The 25,922-nt window shown below is 44.5% G+C and overlaps 7 protein-coding genes across 7 annotated transcripts; 4 read left to right on the top strand and 3 right to left on the bottom strand.

Annotated features, from left to right (window-relative positions):
• Positions 1-584: 584 nt before the first annotated feature.
• On the bottom strand, positions 585-2,727 carry IL334_006029 (uncharacterized protein; the record flags this gene model as incomplete). The annotated part of the gene is made up of 4 exons (XM_062937734.1): positions 585-1,154; positions 1,244-1,594; positions 1,678-1,885; positions 1,970-2,727. The coding sequence occupies 4 exons, from the start codon at positions 2,725-2,727 to the stop codon at positions 585-587; spliced, it is 1,887 nt and encodes a 628-aa protein (XP_062793785.1).
• Positions 2,728-3,124: 397 nt separating this feature from the next.
• IL334_006028 (uncharacterized protein) lies at positions 3,125-7,810 on the top strand (the record flags this gene model as incomplete). The annotated part of the gene is made up of 19 exons (XM_062937733.1): positions 3,125-3,235; positions 3,296-3,317; positions 3,382-3,432; positions 3,493-3,546; positions 3,602-3,717; positions 3,775-3,907; positions 3,964-4,040; positions 4,102-4,269; positions 4,329-4,496; positions 4,550-4,900; positions 4,956-5,018; positions 5,067-5,236; positions 5,295-5,439; positions 5,494-6,433; positions 6,500-7,078; positions 7,236-7,442; positions 7,529-7,551; positions 7,613-7,680; positions 7,744-7,810. The coding sequence occupies 19 exons, from the start codon at positions 3,125-3,127 to the stop codon at positions 7,808-7,810; spliced, it is 3,513 nt and encodes a 1,170-aa protein (XP_062793784.1).
• Positions 7,811-8,001: 191 nt separating this feature from the next.
• Positions 8,002-10,212, bottom strand: IL334_006027 (uncharacterized protein; the record flags this gene model as incomplete). Its single annotated transcript, XM_062937732.1, has 5 exons — positions 8,002-8,143; positions 8,286-8,351; positions 8,427-9,400; positions 9,467-9,997; positions 10,063-10,212. The coding sequence occupies 5 exons, from the start codon at positions 10,210-10,212 to the stop codon at positions 8,002-8,004; spliced, it is 1,863 nt and encodes a 620-aa protein (XP_062793783.1).
• A 1,730-nt stretch (positions 10,213-11,942) lies between these two features.
• Positions 11,943-13,744, top strand: IL334_006026 (uncharacterized protein; the record flags this gene model as incomplete). Its single annotated transcript, XM_062937731.1, has 6 exons — positions 11,943-12,057; positions 12,148-12,242; positions 12,298-12,425; positions 12,489-12,567; positions 12,624-12,711; positions 12,762-13,744. 6 exons carry the CDS (start codon positions 11,943-11,945, stop codon positions 13,742-13,744), a joined length of 1,488 nt encoding a protein of 495 aa, XP_062793782.1.
• A 610-nt stretch (positions 13,745-14,354) lies between these two features.
• IL334_006025 (uncharacterized protein) lies at positions 14,355-16,367 on the top strand (the record flags this gene model as incomplete). Its single annotated transcript, XM_062937730.1, has 5 exons — positions 14,355-14,411; positions 14,536-14,786; positions 14,907-15,004; positions 15,137-16,175; positions 16,256-16,367. The coding sequence occupies 5 exons, from the start codon at positions 14,355-14,357 to the stop codon at positions 16,365-16,367; spliced, it is 1,557 nt and encodes a 518-aa protein (XP_062793781.1).
• Positions 16,368-17,525: 1,158 nt separating this feature from the next.
• Positions 17,526-20,259, top strand: IL334_006024 (uncharacterized protein; the record flags this gene model as incomplete). Its single annotated transcript, XM_062937729.1, has 7 exons — positions 17,526-17,554; positions 17,627-17,893; positions 18,005-18,102; positions 18,237-19,383; positions 19,446-19,559; positions 19,614-19,841; positions 20,052-20,259. 7 exons carry the CDS (start codon positions 17,526-17,528, stop codon positions 20,257-20,259), a joined length of 2,091 nt encoding a protein of 696 aa, XP_062793780.1.
• A 1,446-nt stretch (positions 20,260-21,705) lies between these two features.
• Positions 21,706-25,794, bottom strand: IL334_006023 (uncharacterized protein; the record flags this gene model as incomplete). Its single annotated transcript, XM_062937728.1, has 7 exons — positions 21,706-22,013; positions 22,126-22,396; positions 22,480-24,191; positions 24,250-24,490; positions 24,544-24,860; positions 24,918-25,227; positions 25,291-25,794. 7 exons carry the CDS (start codon positions 25,792-25,794, stop codon positions 21,706-21,708), a joined length of 3,663 nt encoding a protein of 1,220 aa, XP_062793779.1.
• Between the last annotated feature and the right edge of the window lie 128 nt (positions 25,795-25,922).

The following is a 25,922-nucleotide window of genomic DNA, read 5'->3' as shown; positions in this document are numbered from 1 at the left end:
TTTGTTGAAGCACATTGTATGTGATTGCATACTCATATAAAATTGCAATAATTCGGTGAATCGATGGAAAGTCAATTGTCGGAAGGCATATACATGGGACAGAGAACGCTTGTATGGTTCATCAATATCATGCTATCGGTGTTCTTCCGTTTCGCTTAGTTCAGCAAGCTACTGCTCCATCTTGCGATGACTGATTTCACTGATTCGGATGACTGGGAATTTCAATCGACTGCAATATCACTACGAGAGGTAATGTAAACGAGTACTTTTCATATCAAGTTAGTATAGACAAAAATTGCATTATCGTTTATACAGTTACAGTGTTACACATGATGTATATACATCGCTTTACATTGTGATCGTGATTCATTTCATTTTCGTATATACAATCAAAATTTCATCCTTATTGATTCATTACACATTCTTTTTCATTATCGTTGATCAATTTCACTCCTAAACCTCCTTGGACGTAAAACGTCCCTCATCATTACAGGTCAAGTATGATTGAATACCTACCTACATTCGTCCTTCCTTCATCTTCCCAAAGTTGAATTTTTGGTATTCCCATTACATGCAAGTTTCAATTATTCCTTTAAATTTTTGATCTTGTTGATCCGGCCAGTGATAAAACTCACTTCCCATCCATTTTGCTCTTTCCACACGATTAGATCTTGTGCGTCTAAACCTTCATCGGGGAATTTCAACTTCTTCCTCATCCTGGCTCTTGCAGCGCTTAATTCCGTAGAACGCATTTCGAAATCTTTGCCAAAATCGTTCTTTCGTAGTAACAGTAAATGATCTCTGGCTCGGTTGTACAACAACAGAGCAGGATCATTGCACTGATCAGTCTTTTGCTCATGCTGAATCTCTTCTTTTGGTGTCTGATTTTCCGCTTTAAAGATTGAGATCGGGGTGGAATTTCCGTCTGCGGATTCATCAATGTCGATTATACCGTCTAGAAGTGTGTTCAGATCATCTTCCTGATTGTTCCTTATTTCTGTTTCTGGGATATCGGACCAACTAATTGATCGGATACATAGCTCTATAATCGATTCTGGAAGAAGAACATTTTCAATATAATCGTTCATGTCGTGAGCTGAGAGAGCGTTGTATAAATCTGATCCTCTTGGTCTAAGCGGTTCACCGGGTTGTCTCTACAACAGCCAAATCAATCGTTATGATGTTTCGTCAGCTTTCTTTTGATCGATGATATCGTACGTAGTATTGATGCAAGGACACCCACTCGCTTATCCTTCCTTCCTTCCTCTCGCAGAGCCCATCTTCGCAATTCAGGTATAACCACATTCGCGACCTCATCTTCATCCATATCACCATATTGTGCTTCACTGCTCAAGCTCGATCGTTCTTTACCACCCGCAAAGAACTTGTCAGATCTCCATCTTGCAGGGGCGTACTCGTCAAGTATTATTGACTGCAAATGAGGGCGTATATTATACAACTGCTTTCTTCGAGTCAATCTGCCAAACTCATCTGGCGGTATAGGTTGGGAAGAGGAAGGAAATGGCTCAGGAGTGGGAGGACGTCGATCGGCGTTACTGGAAAATATTGTCTTTTGTCCTTCGGTTCGACCGAGCTGGAGTGCACAAGCACGAAAGTCAGTTAGTAAGGCGCAATAAAGGTATGATGTTCATGTGGTGGGAGATGGTGAGCACTTACCGCACAAGTCGCTATACCTTCATCATATTTCATGAGAATTTGCTGTCTTCTTTTCCTTTCGTACACCTTCCCATCAATCATTTGAACGGTATATAGATCCTTTCCTTTCTGTTGGTCTTCGAAATTTGTGGCAGGTTGGAAAGAGATGAGTTTGGCTACCCACCAACGACCTTTGTTCTCTACATAAATAGAGTCGTCTATACGAAGGCTGTTAAGAGATATAACATCAGCTCAGCGTGGGCTGCGCAAGAATCATGGAAAGTCGAAATAATACAGTAAGGATTGAACGTACTCATCAGGTAGTCTACTTGGCTTGAAGATAGTCACTTTCCCCTCTACCTTCTTCACCGATGGACCTGATTCATCACACAAAGCTAAGAATTCATCCAATGTATGCTCCTCGATGTCTTCACTTTCCTCCAAAAACGAGAAGGATATAGATCCACTTCTACTTCTTGAGGGTCCCGGTATAGATAGGACATCAGACATTGGCGTAGAAGACTGACGACGTCTTTTGATCGGTGGTTTTTGTGTTTTGATTTTCGGTATTGAGAGGACTTCCTCATCGAAAAGTTCTGATAGTTTTGGATTATCAGATATTGGTTGTTGGGCTAGTTTTGCTTTTATAGATTTAGGTGGCCTCCCTCTTTTCTTCTTTTCGGTGATCGGAGGAATCTGTGATGAGACGATATCCACAGTTGACGTCGAGAAGCTTTTCGAAAATTCTTTCGTTGTCACTTTTGGTGATGAGGATGGAGGAAGCTGAGATAGCGTAGGCGATGATGAAGACGGTGATGATAATGGGGAAGTGAGGGGTAGCTCAGTATCGACATATCGGGTACTGTCTGCTTGGTGAAGTTCAATGGTTTGCTGCTCTGAAGTAGCTATCGAGGCTAGGGTTTCTTTCTTGGTGACGGCCTTCTTACTTGTCGAAGGTGAAGTTGTAGACTTAGGAGAAGCTTTAGTCGCTGAAACAGCAGCGGATGCAAAGGCGGTGGACGTGGGATGAGATGACTTGGGAGGTCTACCACGACGTTTTGCTGCTACCATCTCGATAGATTGGCTGATCAAGGATAAGTGTTCTCGCCTTGCCAGAGCGAACAGCACGTATAAGTTTGAGAAGGTGTAAGAGAAGGAAGGAATAATTCAATGTACATTGAACACGCGACTTCTTATTGACATGAATTCCAAACATTACCAGTGACCTTTGCTGCAAAATGTGCCACATTCATCGAATATCACCATACTGTATAATACATTTGATTCCGTCTGTGCTACAAAAAAGTGCTACAAAAAAGGGGAGCCCCATTTTGTGATGTTTTGGTTTGTTAACGCGTCGTATGAAGTATGATCTTCTCTTTCATCAACGTTCACAACAACAAAAGCGCTCGCTATACTCACCTCTCGATCGATCAAGCGGAGCTGAACATCTCCGTAATGCGACAAGATGCCTCTCGAATCAAATGCTGATAAAGCGTACATGCACGACCTACCGAAAGTATCCTTCAGGGTGATAACCGATGATAAGTCTTTGTTAGCGCCTGTGGGTGTTCAATCGGTGAGTAAAACTGACCTGTCCACGCCACTGCTGTTTAGCTAATTCATGTAAATGAAATAGGAACAAAGCAGATCATATGGATGTATGTCGACTTCCTCAGCTGAAGCTTCAGGACAACCAGGACGAGCAGCTGATTGAAAGAGTAGATAATGACTTTTCCGATTTTGAGAGGTCGGAGCATTATATCCGGTATATAGGTGAGGTCGGAGCGTTACACCTTGAAGAAGATAAATCAGCTTATGTTGTGCGTGTCGTAGAGCCTATAGAGTCGGAATTAGCAATACAGGTCGAATATGATATGGATGAACAAGGTGTGCAAGGTTCCCATTTCTACGAGATATCAGGTTAACGCTTATGCTACCACAGATCAAGAATGGCTTGATGCGATCAATTTAGAGAGGAAGAAGGAACAGTCGGGACCTATATCATATGAAGTGTTCGAGATCCTAATGGATAAGCTGGAGAAAGAATGGTTTAATCTTGTGAGCTAGCTAATGGCAACTCTTCTGGTATCCACACAGCTAATATCACTCGATCAGTCGAAACGAATACCTCAACCTGCTCAACATCTACCAGCAGAAGACTCGAAGTGTGCTGTATGTGATGATGGAGAAGGAGAGAATTCAAATGCTATTGTCTTCTGCGATGGTTGTAATTTGGCCGTGCATCAAGGTCAGCTTCACGTTGTCGGACGCCTTGGCTATGATATAGCTGACATCGAAGGATAGATTGTTATGGTGTTCCATACATTCCAGAAGGTCAATGGCTATGTAGAAAATGTATTGTATCTCCCGAAAATCCTGTGGTCAGTGTCATTATCACCATTTTTTTGGCTTTCATGGGGTATAAGCTGATCCCTTTGATAGTCATGTGTCTTCTGCCCGAATGAAGGTGGTGCATTCAAGCAAACTACAACTGGCCATTGGTCTCATTTGCTCTGCGCAATTTGGATACCTGAGACGGGTTTGGGGAATGCTATCTATATGGAACCTGTGGAAGGGGTAGAAACTGTACCTAAGAACAGGTGGAAACTGGTAACCTGATTTACACTGTTCCTTTTCTCAGTCAGCTTACAGCCTCAATGTATGACTAGGTCTGCTCTCTCTGTCGTGAGAAAACGGGAGCTTGTATTCAATGTGACAACAGGAATTGCTTCACTGCGTTTCACGTCACTTGCGCACGACAAGTAGGATCACTTCAAACCATGAAATCGCTCAGTACAGATGGGGTATTAAAAGCGTATTGTCACAAGCATTTACCAGTAAGCTGGGGGAAATCGCGCTTTTGATGTACAGCTAACACAAATCCGCACAGGCGGATGACACCAAAGATGAAGAATCGGAAACAGCGTCCAACTTCTCATCATACTCTGAATCGGTACCTACAAAAGCCGTCAAAGATCCAACCAAACAACGAAGATCCTCGATCAATGGAAACTCACCAATCATAATTCCTGTCACTAAGAAATCAGCACAAGCTCATTCAAAATCATTTCGACCCGGCCCACCAATCATCCCTAAAATGATCCTCGAGAGAGTCCTGGAATACATCGGTAAAGTGACCATTCGAAAACGGCAGCCATTCGTTGAGAGGTTATGTAGATACTGGAGTTTGAAGAGAGAAGCTAGGCGAGGTGCACCGCTGCTGAAAAGACTGCATCTGGAGGTAAGCTTATGGGCTATGTGTGTTTGCTATCAGCTTATTCTCGTACTCGAACTAGCCTTGGACTGCTTCTTCAGCTTCTCGTCAACAAACAGATGCAGAAAAGGCTCAGAAACTCAAAGTAAGCCGGATGACACCGAGTGCATGATTCAGCTGACGAATTTTATAGTTCCTACAAATGCTTCGAAACGATTTGGAAAAGGTTCGTATGCTTGCTGAACTTGTTAGAAAGCGAGAAAAGGAGAAATTACGACAAACACAGGTTATAAAAGATGTCGTGGATGGTTTCATCTTCCCTCATCATGGTAAATTGAGAGTGGCTCTGGAGAAAGTTTCTGCGTAAGTCAGCTACTTGATACCGATTGGGGCTGCACAAAGCTGATCTTGTTCATTGTAGTATGGATCGACAAGAACTTTTCGCAAATCCCGTGAATCGAGCTGAAGCTCCAGACTATTCTGAAATCATCAAAGAACCTATGTGTTGGCTGTGGATTGACGAAAAGTTGGAGAAGAATGAGTATCTCGATGTAGCTGACTTTAAGGTGAGCACTTTCGGTTTCCTGTGTCAATACAGCAAGCTAAGTCATGTATGGTAGCGTGATATAATGCTTGTTCTTGATAACGCGATGACTTACAATCCGAAAGATAATCCCTTTCATCGTCACGCGGCGCGAGTAAGGAAAAATGCAGAACCTATCCTTGCAGAATTGGACACTATTACCGAATCCGCTCGTATCGCTTATCAAGGTGACTCCTCATACGAAACAGGTGATAGTAACTCAATAGGGGATCTTGAGCCCGCTACCATCCTCCTCTCCGCTCTCCTGCAACAGATTCACGGACCTGACGGACCCCCGCAAGACCACCTGGGTTCGATATTCGCCTACGAACTTGAAAAGCCCAAAGAACCCACTCCACCCCCGCCCCTCATTGCAGCGAAGGGACCACGGCAATCTCTATCAGCTGCTGAACGAAAACAAAGGAAAGAAGAACGAGATGCTGCGGCTAGAGAACGAGCTGGGGTTGCATCGAGATTCACCAGAGCATCAAAGGCAGCGGAAAAGGCATTTGCACAAGAAGCAGGAATGCAACCCTCCTCTGACGCGGAACCTACTCATATTGAACAAAATGAAGAAGATATGGACCCAAGAAGTAGAAGAAGAAGTATGAGAGGTGTCCATGCCGTTGTTGGACCTTCAACTACTCCTGCTTCCACAAAAAAAGGCAAAGGCAAACTTCCAGCTTTGTCTGATGCTCCACTTACAACATCGTCTTCATCGTTGACTGCGTCAGGATCTAACACACATGATGAGTCATCGTCGTCGACTCTTCATCCTCATAAACGTCAACCTGGTGTTGCTGGTGTGGAGACGGTGCAGATACTGACTGATAGAGAGAGAAGAGAACAAGAACGAAAGCTGGATCTGATAACTCAAGAAGTAGGCGCACAGGACCAGTTCAGGAGATTCAATGTTGGATGGGTATTACCTGAAGGAAGTAAACGAAAAAGAGCTGAACGACCATCTGAACCAAATCGTTAGTTACCTCTACTTGCACTTTTCAACGTCTTTCCTGGCTGACAGCATGATTGTGCAGCTCAAGGAAGAGCTCAGAGCGCTTCTTCTTCTCGTAAACCACCTAGTACAGCGACTTCCAAACCCCGTACTTCAACGACACCCCGATTGCGTCTGACAGTCACCCCAGTCAAAGACCCAGACGTTGAACAAGACCTTGTTGAAAGTGGGAGCGATCTTTCTTCTCCTCCTCCCTCAAGTACTCTGCCGACGCCTAGGAAATCTACGAGACAATATGGAAAAGGCGGAAAGAGAAAAGCGGATAACGTTGATGTGTTAAGTCCTAGGGAAAGTAAGAGAATCAAAAAGACCCAAGAAGCTGTAGGAGAGGCAGATAGTGAACCTCAACTAATGAATGAGGATGAGGAAATGACACCTGTCCCGGATGAGCCGATGGTGACACTCGGATCACCGTCAAATGAGACGAACATCGATGATGAGGAAGAAGTACCCGATGAAGCGCAGGAAGTAGTAGATATCGAGAAGTCAAGTTCGAGCAAACCGAAGCGCGCAAGCAAAGTGGCAGTGGATGCAAAGTCAGTATCACCTAGGAAACGTAAATCAAAGTCTCAAGAGAAAGACGATTTGTATCCACCCAAAACACTTGGTACGTCTTTTCCTGAGATTTCCGTTGATTGCCTGTGTAGCTAATTGACACAATTCAATAATCATGTTTAGTTTGGGCAAAAGGTAGATTATTCTTCCTTCTTCTCGATATCACTATACTTGCCATTCGCAATGTACTTGCTGACATTTTGACGTAGTCCACACATTCCCTTATTTCCCAGCTGAAATTATCGGCCCAAATGACCGCGAGGATGTACCAAAATCTGTTCTTACTCTAGAAGAAAAAATGAGAGCTGTGGCAGCAGCGAAGGATATGGGTATATGGCTGGTCAGGTTTTGGGATAAAACTGCTAGTTATGGATGGATCACGCAAGATAGATTGGAGAACTTAGGTGAAGATGAGAGTGAGTTCTCACTTTTCCTTAATTCGTCGCGAAGCTCTGATTGGATGCAGAAGCTGATCGGCGTTTGTACCTGATTTATGTGATAGCTATCGATGGCATATATCTCGCTGTAAGTGTATATGCTTGGCACGCGTTGTGCAAACGATAGCTGACCATATCCTTAATCATAGGGTAAAGAACGGGGAAAGACCAAAGTGCATAAGAGACACGCTATACAGATGATCAAGAAAGGATATAGGTAAGTCCAGCATGGGAAACCAGATGTGGGAGGATCTAATACCGACTGCTTTGAACGATACAGGGAGGCTCTTGCCAGCATGCAGAGTGAAGAAGAGGAAGAGGAAGAGGAAGAAGAGGAAGAGGATTAGAAGTTCTTCACGGAATTGATGGTTAGGAGGACACAGTATAACAGTGTACATAGTCGACATGTCATCTGCATTGTATGATACAATTTATTGAGTACATACTGTAAAAATCCTCACTGTCACCACTCTATCCCTACATATTCTACCTCAGTCCTGCGGTGTCAAACGTCACTTAAACGACATTTCATATAAGATCAATTAACATCCACATCGATCCAATCTTCTTCATCTGCATTCCAACCTAAAAGAGAAGGATCGACGTTGAACATTCTCATTAATGCTGCGAAATCCCAAACCGTTGGATCGGGCTTTGGATTAGTTGGACTCGATGTGTGTCTGATACGCAGTCATGAAGTTGTCGTAAAGCAAATCGAGTCATGAGGATGAAGAAGTGAGTGTGAAAAGTGGTAAAAGTCGAGAGGCACTCTATGTCAGTTGATTCATAGTATCACAATCAGGGTTATGAGGATTCACTCACATGTTTTGACCATATTTCTCACCATTTCTCTGATAAGAGTTATGTGGGGCTTGATTCGACCAGCTTCTGATTGACCATAAGTAGTAAGCGATCATCGAATTATCACTGAGATCGAAAATTGATGACAACTTCGTTACTTACGTGCCACTTCTACGATCTCTATGTCCACCAACATTGCCGTCCCCGTCACCACCGCTCAAAGAATCCCAAAACATTTTCATATCTCTTTCGTCATGATTCGGAATCAATAAATTGCCTTCATCGTCAATCGGTTCACCATCTTGATTTCTCTCTGCATTTTTCAGGAATGCCACTTGTTCTTCAGTCAGATCAGTTCCATCGTTGTTATCGTTGCCGTTATCATTACCATGTGTACTATTCCAATAGCTCGGTGTAGATTGATCAGTGATATTGTATCCATTCGAATTATTATTTTCGAGATTTGGTTTGGGTACTATGGCAAATAACTTTTCGACGATATCTCTACCTGCTCCTCTCCAGAGTATGATTAGTTCGTTTAACCTTTCATCATCACTTTCAGTTGTGTACTTGATGGCTTTCTTCAACATTAATACCTCATTCTGTAACGAATTCACTTGACTTTGCGATTGCGATTTACTGAAATTCTGACCTTCAATTGGTGGCAGAAAAGTTGGTCCTGAAGCTAAAGCTGATGATTTCGGGTAATTTACAATACGAGTATTGTGGCTTTTGGACGATGGTGAAGGTGCTGTTGATCTTTCTTTTCGTAAAGGCGTCTTGAATGGGCTTGATGTAATTGGGCGTTTGGCAGATCTGGTAGGAGTAGAAGAGGGCTGGACATTATGAAATGGAAATTCAGGAAAGAACGGATCTAGTTTTGAATTTGATATTGATTGTGGTGTCGACTTTAAATCTGATATTGATGTTATATCGGAGCTTGACTTCGGCGTTACTGGATTTAAAGGTGAAGAGTGGGTACTTGAGTGAGAAGAAGGTGAAAAGAATGATCTCGCTGTGTCATTAGGTATGTCAAATGGATGGATCTCTTCGACTAGATTAGCAGTTTTGGGAGGTATTTTCGTAGGCATACGGAACGGTTTTTTGAGTACTTTCTCGGCCGAAGATAAGATACTCTGATCAGAATCACCGTTAGCAGTAAGTTTTTACGTGAGTTTGGTAAGCTCTCAGATATGCCTCACCTGACCGAAAGTCCTCTTTCTTGAGTCCTTCTCTTCTTCCTCTTTTGGAGTTTTCCTGGGAGCAATGAAAGAACCTTGAAATCCAGGTCTTCTACCTACTCTCCATTGTTCGATGGATGCTTCTTCATCTGTTTTGGATCTGTGAGAATCAGATGGAAGATCTTGGTCTGCACTTTGGTCTTGATGATCAGGTGTAGAGAAAAAATCGTCCTCGTCAGGTGATTTACGTTTCAGTGTTATCTTAGCAGGTTTCTTCTTTGATGATGATGAAGGAGGAGGAAGAGGATCTTCATCAATACTTTCGAGTATCGTTACACTTCCACCTCTTTCTTCGCTGTCAGTAATTGATTCGTCTTGAGAATGAGTGAGAGTGTTTGAAGGATGAGTAAAGAGCTCGGTAAAAGGTGGAGAAACATCAATGAAAGGTGGCAATGATCTTGGAGGGTATAATACATATCGGAGGAAAGTGTCATTTACGAATAAATCTGGGAAGATAGACTCATGATGTGGATTATGAGATGAATGGAGCAGCTAGTAATTGTTCGATGGGAGCTATTAGTCGTCCACTGGAATGACCGCCAGTCTCTGTAGCTCACCACTGGTCCAAAGAAAGGTCTTTCTTCCTCATTCTCCATGATCAGATCGACATGCCTAAACACTCTGGAAGGTGGAGGCGGTTCTTGTACAGGAGGAAAGAACAGATACTTTGGTTTCCAGAGTATCAATGCCTTGGAAGAGTTTGACATGCCTGCTGAAGCTTTCACGAGTGTGTAGGCAGGTACATGAGTGGAACAGAAGAAAAGGAGAGCAGGAAGAAAGAAAGAGTAAGTTGCATTGCTTTATGTTGTATAGTTGTGTATATATATATACACTGGAAATCAGAAAAGGAAAGTCGCGTCAACCATTTGATTGATTTCACAATGTTCATTTCTGATCGCTTAACTTACGTCATCACTCTTCTTTGAGATGCGGCACTCTCCGCCGTCACATCACGTGGCATTTGCTCGCAATGCTATGCTTCATAATCGTCATCATGTAGTTGGGATGTTGTTGTTGTTGAATGCGTTGTAGCATGATCCGAAAGCATACAGTACCGAGAAGATCTAATCAATCACCCCAGAAAACAATCACTGGCAATTGAGCCACTCCAAAGAGCCGACCAATACCGATATCCCCTTGCTTTCCTTTTGGTTTGGATCTTATTGCCGCACATCTCCCTTTAGTCATTTGATTAGCGATAGGGGACAAATCAAACCCCTCCTTCCTCTCGTCTCTTCTCAATCCTCATCTCCTCATCGCGTAACACACAACACACGGCCACTCGTGTCTCGAGACTGAATCGCCCACCGAGGTCAATAGCTACCAATCAAATATTTGTCATTCAAATTCGGCTTTGGCGCAATTAAGCTCGATCCGTCCACCTCGATAACTCGACTTTTCGATAAGAAGAAGCGTTCACAAGAACAGAGAGTCATATGAAAACAGTCTGAGGGTGAGTTGTTGATTACTTAACACGAGAATGTCGTGTTATAATTCAAAACTGTCTGTGTGAGATCTATCTTCAAGAGATGAATAATATCTCTTTCACTCCTTTTTTATTCTCCTTTCTTGCGATGCCCACTCTCTGTTACCACACAAGTGGATCTTTGGTTGAATCACTGAATAGAAATTAAGGGGTGGATAATGATGGTGACAACGTTCAATCATCGCCTCCCCCTGGATTTAGGAGTGAAAAGAAGAGTAACAATTATTATTGCTCGGTATCTTTTTCTCTACACAAAGGGGGCTTTCTTGCATTCACCTCATCTCACCTTATCACGATCATTCGGTCTCTCTTCGTTCTTTGTCTTGATGATATGGAGTAAACGGCGATGCTGAAGATTAAGGGAATGAAATAACATCATGCGATTACTTGTTTTCCTCGGGTTTGAGCGAGTTTCGGACTTTCCAAATCACAAAGATGAAATGAGCGATTTTTTGTTGTTGACATGGTAACTCTTGACAAGGATATATGTGCTGATATATAAAACCATTCATTTCGAATCTTTTTCTCTTTTGCCACCTCTTTTCATTCCCCACGATACCATCCATTATATCGATACCCTATCCCATTGCACCAACCTCCAAATAATATCCATAATTGCATAAACATTTATACCGCTGGAATTCGACGAATCAACGTTTTCCACCTTTGCCACCACGTATCAAAATGTTATCACCTAATTCCCGTGGATATTTTCCACCCACACCACCGATCTCACCTGATTTACGCCCTCTTAATCCTCCCACTGATCAACAACATAATTCTGGGTCAAACCGACGATCTTTCGTTCCTCCCGCCAAAACTCCACACAGACCAATCAGTAATACGACGCGTCCTCGTTTGACCTCAAGCAACAACTATTCGACCAACAGAACTATTAATTCCTACTCTCCCATCTCCTCAGCTTTCTTCCAAACAAATAGCCGTCCAGCCATGGAAAACGTCAAAATCCCAACTGAAAATATCCCTCAAGGGCTCAAACAATGTGAACAGATACTCAAACGAGCAAATGAGTTGAAAAAGGTAGAACCTGTCGTCGCATATTGGTGTGAGTACTTGCTCCTCTGCACTCCGGCTCGTTTCCGCCTTTTCTGGGGAGTGTCTACCCTTAAAACACCTTGCTGACAGAGATCAATAGGCTGTTTCTCCGCTGCTCAGAAGGCTCTCAATGTCAAGCAGAGGACAAAAGAGGATACTTTGTTTCTCATGAGCGTGATTGACGCGCTGGAAGAGGTCAGTCACTCGAGTTATATAGGGGTTCAAGCTGATATTCTGCGTAATACATCAGATGAAAGCTATTCTCGGTCACAACGAAGCTATCACTTCTGAGGCTGCTGGTGCTGCTCTTGTGGAAGCTTTCGCTCTGAAGGTATTCATGTCTGCTGATAATGACGACCGGGCTGGTATCACTGGGAAGTGAGTCAGCTAAGTAGGCTTTGACACATTCTATCCACTAAAGCTGACTTAATCACTTCATAGGGCAACTATCAGGAAGTTTGTTGTGGCTAGTCAATTCATTGAAGTGTTGTCGTGTTTCGAAGCAGGAATGACTGATGAGGTGAGCTGCTCAACGAAAAGTCTCGAAGACCCAGCTGACGTAGACATGGGTTTCAGCTGGAACAGAAACTCCAATACGCAAGGTGGAAAGCTGCCGATGGAGCTAAAGCTCTTCGAGAGGGAAGAGAACCCGCCTCTGGTCCTCGTAAGTCGTTTTATAACGGCGAATCCTCAGAATTGACCTGCTGCAAATAGCTATACCCGAAGAAGAATCCGATATCTCACCCTTCCCTACACTTCCGACTGAAGCACCTTCAGATCAACTTCGACCCCAACAATCCCCTCAGGAACAAGCTCGAGGTTCATTCTCTTCGCAAACTCGTCCAAACGTGCCAAGCAATCACAGCAATTCGTCAACACCAATCGTGTCGCCAAGACCATCTCCTTCGTCAGGTAATAAACCTTCGCTTCCTGGTATTCAAACATCTCAAGATGATTTGCGTACACCGTCAAGGTCTCAATCAATGAATTCAGGAGCCTGGTCAACAGTGGCTACTCCAGGCTTACCGGATGATGACACCGAACCTCATTTCCCTACCAACAGACCTGAAGTAATCTTACCGTCTGCACCACCTATGACCCCTCCCGAAAGAGGCTCTCCAGGTGAAAAGAAGAATGTCAGGTTCATGGGTCCAGATGGAGCGCCACTTAGTCCCGCTTCAACTCATCTCACAGTATCCTCATATGATGCGCCCCCACCACCACCCCCAACGGATTTCGCAAGTCCTCCTGGAAGTCCCAAGATGTCACCGAATGTCATACTTCATCCTCCGCCACAAAGTAGACCAAGAGGAGACAGTTCAGCTTCTTCTTCTCGTTCAGCGGGAACTGTCAATCCCCCTCATCCAACAATCAATGGTAAATCAGGGACATCATCCGCTTCCATCACAAGAAATCAACCTGCAACAACAAGACCAGCTGTGAATTCGTCAATCACGGTTCCCCCTCCACCACCACCGTCTCTCGCTTCTTATCCTCAACAGCCGCCCAGTCAACCTCAACCTCATGGCTTGGGTCTTACTTCTCCTCAACCGGGACCTACGAGGACCAACCTTTCCAGGAGAGAAGTGGAAACAGTCCAGAAACACGCTAAATGGGCTGTATCAGCGTTGGAATTTGACGATTTCGAAACAGCCAGAGCGGAACTGAGAAAGGCTTTGAACATGCTGGGTGGATAAGGAATCTGATTTTCGGAAGTTGCGAGGAGTTCGTGGACGGAAAACATTACGATCATATAACGAATTTACGACCCTTAGAGCGAATCTTGAGAGAAGATGAAAGACGTCGATCGAAAAATCAGAAAACGACTGTTTGTTCCTGTAAAACAAAGAGAAGATAAAGACGTGTGACAGAATGGACTCGATTCTACGATCTCCCAGTGGCTGCAATGTCAATAGTTAACCCTATGCTATCATCCGACTTCAAATTCCTGTTTACATCAAAATCACTTTAATCCTTTTCCTTTACATATTCACCTGCATATCATATCCGTTCGTAAAGTTTACCTGTCAAAATTGTCTCAATAGTGGATGTTCCCAATGTCGTGTCAGATATGGTAGATGTAGTGGAGAGTGGAGACTAGTATCATGCATTGTGGATAATCATTCTTGTGGTGTTCAATTGTGAAACAGGGTTAGATGGTGAATGGATGATCTGTGCTGTTCTGAGAAATCCCTGACATCGCCCTATTTGAGTGGAGTATCTCAATGCTCACCATTTCTTACCTTTTTCTTTGCCTTCGTTCTGCGTTTTTATCCAGATTGTCTAAGTAACGTTGTCTACCATTGAATGTACATCGCGAACCGAACAGTCGTTGGAAATATGCCACCAAGAGAGAGATCGGGAGTGAGGTCAAGTAAGTGCCATCCTACGTCTCGCTTTCACTTAGACCGTACAGTATATCACTTCGGTCGGTCAGTGTTTAACAACGTGTGTAAGCTGATATTTTGACATCAGATGGCCCCCTAAGAGGATAATTGATCTAATCAAATTCGTCGAAAATGATCCACTATATATTCAGACTTATTTCCCTTGTTCTTTCACAGAAGTTTCAGGCAAATTATCGATATCTAAGAAGATTTGTGCCGATTACATGAAATATGATCCGTACATGAAAGAATTAGAGAAGAGAAAATGGATACAATGGGATATGAGATTGGATAAATGGAATATTGAGAAATGGATTCAAGGGAAAGATCCAGTTTATGATAAATTGACTGCGTGAGTTAATACTGCTGTAACTGACTTTTTATCCAGTTGGACGATTCCACCTAATTCCCATTGTGCATTGTACACTGTCCGCTGTGCGCTGTGCGCTATACTGTATCTGACCTGATGTAGGTTGAAACGGCTTTGCTTGGATGAAACATTGAAAGATCAATATGGAATTCAAGACGAATGGAAATCATTCAATGAGATAAAAGATAAAATCAAAAGAGGTACGTATCGATCAATGCGGGCCATTTTTTTCTTTTTTTTTTTGGTTGGATAAAACGACACCTACTTTTCCAACGTGCAACATCATGTGAGGTACGCTAACTTGGTATGTCGCATACATATACTTTATCTAGCCGAAATCAAACAGAAGATACCATATTACTTTGATTTAAAACGACTTTGCTCTCTACCAGAAGAACGAACCCTTTTACCCAAACCTCTTATTTATCCTGATACCCTCATCAGTAGTAAAAGGAGAATCTCCACTGGTAAACGTCTAGAACGAAAACGAAAGCGAAGTAGAATTGGCGATACACCGCTTTCATCGGATCACGGAACCACCGATCACGAGAATGAGAGACAGTGCGCTGTTGCGCATAAACGTGTAAAAGGCCAAAGAGTCCTTTCACCTGCACTTCCATGTTCAGATGACGAGATGGAAAATGATATTCAATATATTGGAACAGTGTCTCAGACATCAAAGATAGCTCCGAATTCATCAAGCACGTCTCGCACTCCCGCTCCTAATCCTCGATCGGCGGAAGCTTGGTACATGGCGCAGGACGTCAGAAATAGAAGCAAAAGCGGAATTGCTCCTCGACGAATGACTGAAGTTGGCAGCGATTCAACATCTACTTCTGGATCTGATGCAAGCTCGACTTCAGTGATGGACGAAGGTTCGCCATCGTCTAAACAGATCACAATCCAGTCAGCCAGGATGAAGATTAACGATACTGCTCAATCACATTCCGAAGCAAACCGTGTACAGACTTGCTTTCAAAGTACTTCGCCTAAAAAACATTCACAGCCTAGTAACAGAAGTCTTGGACCCGAACGAAAATCCGGCAATCCCAATCTAGAAATACAAAATCAGTCACATCCTATACTTGGTCGAACCACTATGGGTCCTGGCCCAGAACAGAAACCGACAGATCCAGTTGCTCGAGCGTGGACTAAGATCAAAGGTGAAAATGTACTCGATCCAGTATTTCTGGAATCAACGACGACCTACTCGCTTTACTCTTATTCCAGCAATTCCCGTATGGAGTTTTCGAAATATCGACCTGATGTACTAAAGTGGTCAAAACTTCATCCCGAATGCGAGACACATCTTCATTCTCGAGCACGGTTGGAAATGGCCGTAGAGGCGTTTCGCCGAAGAGTCGATGCCAAGTGAGTGGATTGCAGACATTTGAACTAGTCCCTTACTGCTATCAGATCTCGCTGATTACTTAGAATCCCACTGTTCGCAGTCCATTGTCCCATGAATTGTTGAAGATGTACAGGATTTTTGTACCTCCAGGTTATCTCGATGATGCTGTGGCTAGAGCTTTCGTCGCTAGTTTGAAACAAGCTGGAGCGTGAGTGTATCATTTTTGCTTCTGAGTAAATATGAGTACCGAATAGAAGTTGATATCTACGGTCCATGTCAGAACGGTATACCACTTTCCGAAAGGGTTTAAAGAGAGTACAGCTCGAAGATCATTACAATTGACTGGCAGGACCTATCCCGGTCAACAACATTTCGAGAGGATCTCTCAGGTCATCTTTCGTAATATGTCGGAGATTGCTAAAGAATTCTATGATCTATGTTCTTATCATCTTTATTCTCAGTCGAAACTCGATCTTATAGAAGTGATTCAAGAGCTTCAGAATTTCGCAGAGACATGTTCAGGACCGTGAGTACTGGTGAAGATTGATAAAAGCGCATCGACAACACTGAACGAGAATCTGAAGGCCATTTAACTTTGGATTGGGACTTCGAGTGAATCTGTCCGAGGAAATCCCTTGTGTAATGACCACGGTGCTGAAGAGGATCTTAAAGAGGTCAAAGTTGTAAATCACATTTCTTACGTGTACAATACCAGAACGGGCTATGGCTGATCAGCTCCGTTCACCGTCTACTGTAGCAATACCATACGGGTTCCAAATGGCGTTGAGATCAAACCCAGCGCTATTGTACACTGTACCTCAGAGGACCAGAGATCATACAAGCTAGAAATGGTGGATGGAATACCAACAATGACGCCCCTGCGTTTCATAGAGTGGGTCAACGTACTAAGGAAGAAGACAGGCTCAGAGCGACACAGGTCTAAATCGTCCCGAAGATAGTACTCCTTTGGTTAGTCTACAGTGTCCTCATGCTGCCCTGGTTGATGCATGTGCTGTCGTGGTATCTAGGACCAGTCTGCACTATGATGCATGACAGTGTCCTGGTCGGTGCAGATAGTGGGTGCAGATAGTAGATTGACTTTGACAAAATCGGTTTCCCTGAAGGTGGTGATCTGTGCGCAAACGTTTGTGTGTCGTGTGTGCATGGTGCAAAAAACTTCAAAAACACCTGAAACACAATCGACCATCGCTCAAGCATCGTTGGATTCTCCCTTTCAACGACAACTTAATCCACCTCTTTCAATCGGACCCATCCATAGCTTTTCTGCCAGACAGAGGTACTCTAGACTGTATCTTGACGTACTCACACTATCCCTCGTACTGTTGAGGTATCGGTGGAGCACATTCAACATGGCGCCCAAAGCAGGTGTGTCAGTACGGTGAGTCTTTACGTCCCATCCATTAATCAAACCGTCCCACATATCCACTAACATCGCTATTCAATCTATCAGGTGGACGGGGTTACAGACTCTGAAATTACTAGAATTCATCGCTTCGAATGATACTTATCGAAGAGCACTATTCCCTTCATCTACAACTCAAATCAAGAACAAATTAATGGTAGCGCAAGAAGCATGTGAAGAGTTCTTGAGATACGATGATTGGATGAGAGACGCCGAGAGAAGAGGATTAGTCACTTGGAATGAGAGAATGGGGAAATGGGATATCAAGGATTGGGATAGTAATGTGGCTAACCCCATTTATACAAAAGTAAATTCGTGAGTACATGACTCGAACGACGATTTTGCTCGATCATTTGTCTCGGCACCGAGGCTGGGACGTACTTGGGAGCAGTAATCATCTTGGCTAATATCCTCTGTTTTCTGTAGGTTGAGAAAATCGTTTGAAGAAGGGAGGTACAAAGATGAACATGGATTTAAGAATCATTGGAATTCATTTGATGATATACGTGATATATCGAAAAAGAGTAAGTGGCCAGTACATTGTATATTGTATATCGAATTATCGATCTTGTGTTCACGATAACCTCTTATCTTTAATCATTTTCACGGATAGTATATACCTCTGCTATCCAGTGCTGATTCCAACATATGTTTATAGACAAACTACAGAAAGCTCATCCATACTTTTTCCTCCTGAGACGACTGTGTACGCCCCAGTATCGCACAAGCGCTCGACCCCAACCGCTTGTACTTCCTGACTTTGAACGATCATTCCCACCCAGCGCCAAACGAAAGGATAGATCGCCATCTATCTTACCTGAATCTTCATCGGATTCAGAAGAGTCGCAAACACTCCCAAAGCTCTTTGATTTCGATAGCCCTTCATCACCCGTCAGAGCACCATTGAGCAAAAGAGTCAAATGGACAGTACCTTCTTCACCACCTACATCCGAACAAGAGATGGACGATTCAGTTACGAGGACGACTACTCCTTTGAGAGCTTTAGAACTTGATCCGGTACAGGAGGAAAGAGTACGTGCCGAGTTGGAAGCAGTAGTGGAAGTATCGAGCCAGGGTCCAAGTCGTGAAGAAGAGGATATGGGGGCACATATCATTTCTGACGCTGAGTCAACTACGTCTTCTTCTTCACACATCTCTTCAGTATCTTCAATATCTTCTGCTTCGGATCTTGCATCTATACAGGAACTTACTCCCAGCAAGTTAAGCTCGATGCCCAAGTCAAGCAAGTCAAGGAGATCAGTCATCAACAATACTGCTCCAGATCAGCGCCTCCGAATTCAGGCAGGTCCAGGATTGCTTCTGGACGATGCCATAGATTTAGAAAACACTAGGAGCCCTCTTCCATTTGGCAAAGAGATCACAAAAGGCGAGGGTATCGACAGTGATCGACTTAATTATGGGCCGGAGTCGCCTCCCAGGACCCGTGTGGTCACATCGATTGGAAATACAGGAACGATACCGGACGCTCGGAAAGCTCCCACCCCTGGGGTCCGGCCCAGCGCTGGCCGTTGCGATGAAGTTCAGTTCACCTACATGAAGGATCTTCCGCAAATTGTCAAAAACGCAATAAAGATGGCCTCAGTTCTCGATTCCGTAACAACTGCGTCAGCTCCATTTCGCACCCTTCGAGAAGGGTGTGTAGCACTCGCTCGCCACCAAGATCTTTACAAAGGTACCAAGCAAAAGGAGCTGCTAAGAGGGTCTTCTAAGGAGAGGCGATGGATCGTACGACGAGGTCAAATTGAGATGGGTGTAGAGGCAGTCTGTCGATTGATGGAAGGCCTGTAAGCTGAAAAAAAATTGCGATGGTTTCTGGTCAAAAGATCTGACAACCCCTTCCATTCAGCAACGCCGATGGACCGCACTTACTGATGAGCAATTATCGACTGCTTGTGGAACCTGCGGACAGTGGAGATAGCCACTTAATGTTACTTCAATACTTGTTGCAACGGACTGGGGCGTAAGTACGATGTCATCATTATACACTCGGAGTGTTCTGATATTACTCGTTTAGTACACCCTATTCCACCCGGGAAGCTTTCGAGCAGGCGAAGTCCACGAATGCTTTATACATCGCATGGTTGGGTAGACCGAGGGGACGAAAGGTATCATCATCCGGTGTCAGATCAATCCCAGCTGTAGATTGCATCCAGACGGTGCTAGCAAAATATGTGAGATACAAACGGGATCTCGATCTGCTCAGCCAGCTGCTCAGCAAGAGTATAGAAGAATGTCAGGGCAGGTCAGTGCCACATCAGCATCTCGCCTATCAGCTGCTAATGATCCGAACCACAGGCCTTTAACCGGGCACAAAAGTCGGTGTTTTCACGTTAGCAAGAATGTGCCAAACAGCCTAAAAGTTATGTTAGACAGGATTGCTACCCTGAGTGAGCTGTATGTCATTTGTAGAGATGGCTTTCCGGAGTCGCGCTGATCCTGCGTGCCTTCTCAGTTTTGTTATTGCCTCCGACAAACGATTCAAAAAGCTCGTCAGACAATATGACGGACAAAGAGAGGGGGCATTCGAAGGAGGTATCCTCATTGAGCTGGACGCAGACTTCATAATGATGGCAGTCAGACATAGAGAGGAAGGTCGTACCATAATAGCTACTCCACAGTGGTTTATACGATATATCATTGAACAACGTAAGAACAGATGAAACCGGAGGTTCTTGCCCGACGAGCAGATGAAGCAATATTGGCAAAACGAGAACAACTGTACATGATGGCGGATGACGATTTCCCTGATGTATGTCTATACGTGCATATGCTTATGTGAAATATGAGAAACACAAAAAAAGAGATGATAGGTTCCAGGGTACACGAATCGCTGCAGTCAGCTTCATACTGTACATACGTGACTGTGATGGGACGAACGAGCGAAGGCGAATATCCTCGAGATAAGGTATGCGAAGTACGAAGTAATATTAGAGAATTCAAGATATACATTGCTTAAGAAGAAGTTCTACCTATTCGAAGTAGGACTTTGACTTTCATATCTAATATTTCTACAATGCTACATACTTTACTATTCGCTTCCAAAAGCAGTAAGACATTCCTGATCATAAGGTTAAGCCAATGTTTTTAGACAAAGTAAAGCATAGTTTTCAGTTATCCAATGTACGCATGTGGATGGTGCCAGGATCCGAATCATTCATGTACGGATCGGATCATGACGATGTCAAAGAAGATGAAATTCACTCGTCCACTCAAAAACAAAAATCGAAGACGCTGAGGGGATGATACCAACCCACGCTCAAATTTCTCGACCCAAAGTCAAGGATTGACATGTTACTCTTGCAACGGCCAGCTGCTAAGATTCACTGTCTCCTTAGACGACGAATGTGTTATCGTTCATCTGATCAGAAAGACACGCAATTGGTGTCATCAGAAGTGAGGATGTCTTGTCACGGATTGAACAATCAGCTTCGACCCTGATGGCAGACCTCATAATCTCGGTCAGGTAATTTTCGTACCTATCTCGCCTAAAGTGCCTCAGTACCTGAAGACGTACTTAATTGACATCATCAGATTGAAAGTTTGTAAGTCATCAACACTACTGCCGATATTTCAAGTATAACACAGACCGGCTTATGTCAGTAATGCAGTATCGGACGGGAATCCATGACCACCTTGACCGAAGCCTCCACAAACTCTGTATCACCCTTTCAATAGGCGATATAAACTGCGATTTCAACGAAGATTCATATTCTGGAACAATCCTCAAGATGACACCTACATCTTTCAACACGATATGTAGACGCTTAAAGCGAGAGGCTAGCGCAAGGGTGTAAGCGAGCAAGTCAATGTGAAAATGCTGAAACAATCCATTCCATCCCAAATCACTTAATAGTTAGTATCATGTGAAATATCTCATCTCATGCAACACATTTACATGTATTGTATCGTGGCAAAGCACCGTTGACTAACAATCAACGGGTAGAATGTGCAGTGCAATTGATAAATGATATATGCATTAATTTTGACGTTTGTATGTAACATTGACCTCATTTCTTTATCATTACTTGTTTCACTCGATGAAACTTTCCATTCAAATTACTTCTGATATCGCATTCACGTTATGCACTATTTGACCACCTCAATACCTAATTCTTCTTCTTGCCTTTACCTTTAACGATTTTGAAACCTAGATCGTCATTCTTCTTTTGTGGTTGAGTTTTAACTACATCAGCCAATGAAGTTATTTTCACAATTGTCGATCCTCCTTTTTGTGCTATTGGTCTCGTTGAATCTTGCTTTCGTTTCGTAATGAATTCTTGGGCGAACCTTCTTCCATCAAGTGTGGATGAGTTGGCGTAAACTGAATCGGAGATGATTTCCAGAGTCTCGGATCGGGATGATTGTGGTAAATCAATAGGGAAGGTGAGTAGGAAATTGTTAATAAAGTCGTCGACTAAAATAAGGGATTGATAAATCAGCTTATATGAAACATCGAGTATTCACTCCCAACTCATCAAATCCAGAAGATGTAAAACAGATAGAGGAAGATTAGAATGCCAACCCACCATCACCTTTGTATCCGATCAAAGCACCTTTGACCCATCTGATGAACTCGACACTTGGCGCATTAGTTTCTTCAGAAGTAGAAGTACCATTCACTTTTTTAGGTGTACCAACGATGGAAGCTGCACTTTGGGAGGGTACGATTGATTTGACTGGAGTGGCAGGTTTGGCCACAGGGGTAGAAACTGATCTGGCAGCTGTTGAAGTGACAGGTGTAGAAGCGGATTTACCACTTGCTCCTACTGTTGTCCATCCTGCAGGAGGAGTCGAGGTCTATATTGCAAATCAGACCGTTAGCAGAAGTCATTGTCAACCACCACGGTATCGAGCAAGCAGTGAAACGTAGGACAACTCACAGCAGCGTTGGCAGCTAAATCAGCATAACCTCTCTTTTGACTACTGGGCACGGCACCGGCAGCAGAGGGTAGTCCAGTGACACCTTGAGCGATTCTAGCAGCTTGAGCAGCTTTTGCTTTTCTTTTCTCTTCCTCCTCTTGAATCTGTTTCAATGTTCTTTTAGGGGCAATATCACCTCCACCCCAGGCGGGTGCCGTAGGTGTCGAGGGCGCGGGAGTAGGTAATGAAGGTTTAGAAGAAGGTAATCCCCATGCCATTGAAGTAGGGAAATCATCCGTCGAAGCTGAAGGTGTGAGTGCGGGTGATGCCGAGGCAGCTCTAGCCTCTGCCAATGCAACTCTTCGAGCTTCGGCATGTTTAGATTCTGCTTCTTGAATATCTCGAAGGGAAGGTGATGATAGAGCTTTTACGTCTTTCTCATCTTTGATAGCCCATGGAGCAGGTTTAGGAGCGGCTGATGTTTTTTCACCTGAAATGGCACCAGTGGTAGGACCTGGAGTTCCAGGAGCGACGGTCTTGGGAGCGAAGACTTCCGTAGTCGAAGGTTGCTTGGCAGGAGCCGCGGGTTTGGCAGGGAGTGAGGCTGGTGCAGGAGGTAGTTTGGAGGTAGGAGCAGGAGTAGGAGCAGCGGAGGATGGTGAAGAAGGAGCAGGGGAAGCCGTTGTTGATTGGCGAGAAGGGGTTTGACCCCAGACCGAAGCAGGTGCCTTTGATGAGACAGATGCTTGATGCTCAGTCTGAGGGGCAGGAGATGCCTCCTCTTCAGGTGTTTCAGCAATTTGCTCTTCCACCGCTTCTACCGGAGCAGCTTCATTCTCGACCGGTTTCTCGTCAGCCTGGATGGGTTGAGCAGCTTCAGCAGGTACACCATTTGATACTTCTACAGGTGACAGGGCTTCCGCGACGGCTTGTTCGATGACAGGGTTGGGTTGTTGCTGCTCATTTGACCAAGCTTGTTGTTGGGGTATCTGGGGAGCGTAGGCAGAGGGGTGTTGAGGCTGTTGTTGATGGGGTTGAGGCATGCCCCATGGAGAAGTGGGGATAGCACCTACACCGATTGACGGAGAAAACATGTCTCCGCTTCGAACGGGACTACCGATTTGAGGCATTTGAGAAGGGAAAAATTGTTGCATATGCGGTTGTACCATGAAAGGAAGAGGGGCAGATCCAATAGGTGATGGCATACCTATGGAACCAAATGGACCATTCAGTCGGGGACCAGGAGCGCCAGGAGTACCGGGAGCCCCTGGAGCCATAGCCCAACCACCTTGACCTGGGGCAGGACCGAAAGCAGCGGGAGAACCGAGAACACCGTTATGTCCTGGTCCATAAGCATTAGGAGAGAACGCCGCTGGATCAGGAAGGAAACCTTGGTTGAACTGTTGAGGTGTAGGTTGAAGAGGTGGTTGGGGACTGATTCGTGGGTCAGCAGTTATAGGGGAGGAGATACCAAGATTCCGGAATGAGTCGGGTAGGGGAACATTATGTCCGTTAAGAGCTTGTTGCTGGAGTGCCGCAACAGGGATGGGAAGGTTGGGAGGAGCTTGACGAGGTCTGACAGGAGATAAAAAGGGTTGAACGGCATTCCCGGTAGCGGTTTTGAGTTCGGAGAGAGGACGGAAGGTGTTTTCCAGAGCTCGTCGAAGAGGCAAGTCATCGGTGAAGTAAGAGTGGGAGTACCAATCGTGCATCTGAGTGCCGGTGAATGGACCTATAACAACAAGGTAATCAGCTAGGGTAACTAGCGTAGAGTCGACTGGCAGACTGACCTTGCTCTTGACCATTTGGATCGCGGTAAAACCACTCGACTGCTCCCAAATCCTGCTTCTCTTCGTTCTGAGGCAGACCAGCCGCCTGAGCCTGTTCATGTGTACCATTTGCAAGATGAGGTACGGCTGGAGCGGAAATGGACTCAAGCAGAGTAGCATCACGTTCTGGAATCGGAGTCGCTGAGGGAGTGGCAATTACAGATGCTGAACTGGGTTCGTCGGCGATGGGAAGGTCGAGAGTCTGCTCATATGATAAGTTATCTATTTCCGACGATACTGGTTACTCAAACTTACCTTCTCGCCATCTCCTCGAGCCGATAGACCCGCTGCAATTCTCCATTTCTTCTGACCTGTTCCCCAACCTGGTCCACCACCTTTACCGAATTTGCCAAGATCCTCTTCCTTCTTCTCTTCATCTGGCTTCTCCTTTTGCACTTCACCATTCCTGTTCTTGGCATCGTTGTTCTCTGTCTGTACGTCCACGCTGGGTGAAAGGGGTGCAGCAGAGGATAATGCAGTAGTGGGAGTACTGCCAAATCCTAAAACGCCTTCAAAGCTTCCAGAAGCAGTACGAGCAGGTCTCCAATTGGGCACTGTAGATCGAGGACCATCTATTCAGCATGTCAGCTTATATTACCAAAAAAGCGGCAAATGAGAAGCTGACTCACCTGCACCTGCTTCAGCAGTTTCACCTCTCACTCTACCCAATCTCTTGGCTACTCCTCCAAATCCACCACCTAGAGCACCAGGAGCTTTACTATCCAACCCACCAGGACTCATCAGACCTCCACCGATGGTCCCAATCTTACCACCCAGTCCACCGCCAAACGCTCCGCCCTCACCACGGGCGAATCCACCTGCTCGACGAGATGGAAGACCGTTGGGAGTAGGTGGCTCTACAGGATTAGGGGTCGAGACATTGGCGTGAGTAGCTTGACGACGAGAGGGTGCGGGGGGGTGAATCGAAGTAGAGAGGAGCTGATTGGAAATGACATTAGTGTATGAGCTATTGAGCGAACGGATAATTACTCCAGAACTCACCTTCTTCTCTATCTCAGTATGATCCCTCAATCCCACAGGTCTATTCACAGCTTTACTGACTAGCACGCCACCACCCTCTGCCATTTCCACTAATTCAATAGGTCTTTCTTTGAATTTGCTCTCATCAAAGAGAGCCAAGATTTGTTCTCTACTATACCTAAAAGGATGAGCAGTTCCATTCTCTTGAATACCATTCGGTTCTTGATAAGGGAAATAACTTGCGTCAGGTGGGAAGCTAGGTGATAAAGGTGTATGCGTAACTCTTGAATAACTCAAAGGTGGATTTTGAGCGGTTGCAGTAGTTGGAGAAGCGGCACGTTGGGACAATGCTGGGAAAGGTATATTGTTAGATCCTGCTGCCGCGGTGTGAGAAATCGAATTCGAGCTCGAATGCGTAGTGGAATTTTTCGATGATATACCGGATGGATGTTCGGTGGTTGGAGTCAATGATGTACCTGATGGTTTGATAGGTTTAACCCATTGAGGAGCGAAGTGAATTGACATCTAGAGTTACATAACACAGGGAGATGATCAGTATACTTGGGACTGCAGGTGTTGGATGGCAATTAAAGGGAAGAGAGGAGGTGAAGTTGAAACATCAAGTTTTGATATTTCGAAATACAAGGAGATGC

This window comes from Kwoniella shivajii, chromosome 8, assembly GCF_035658355.1.
Source record: "Kwoniella shivajii chromosome 8, complete sequence".
Lineage (NCBI taxonomy): Eukaryota > Fungi > Basidiomycota > Tremellomycetes > Tremellales > Cryptococcaceae > Kwoniella > Kwoniella shivajii.
The sequence above is the reverse complement of the archived record's forward strand: the minus strand, read 5'-3'. Positions and strand labels throughout refer to the sequence as shown.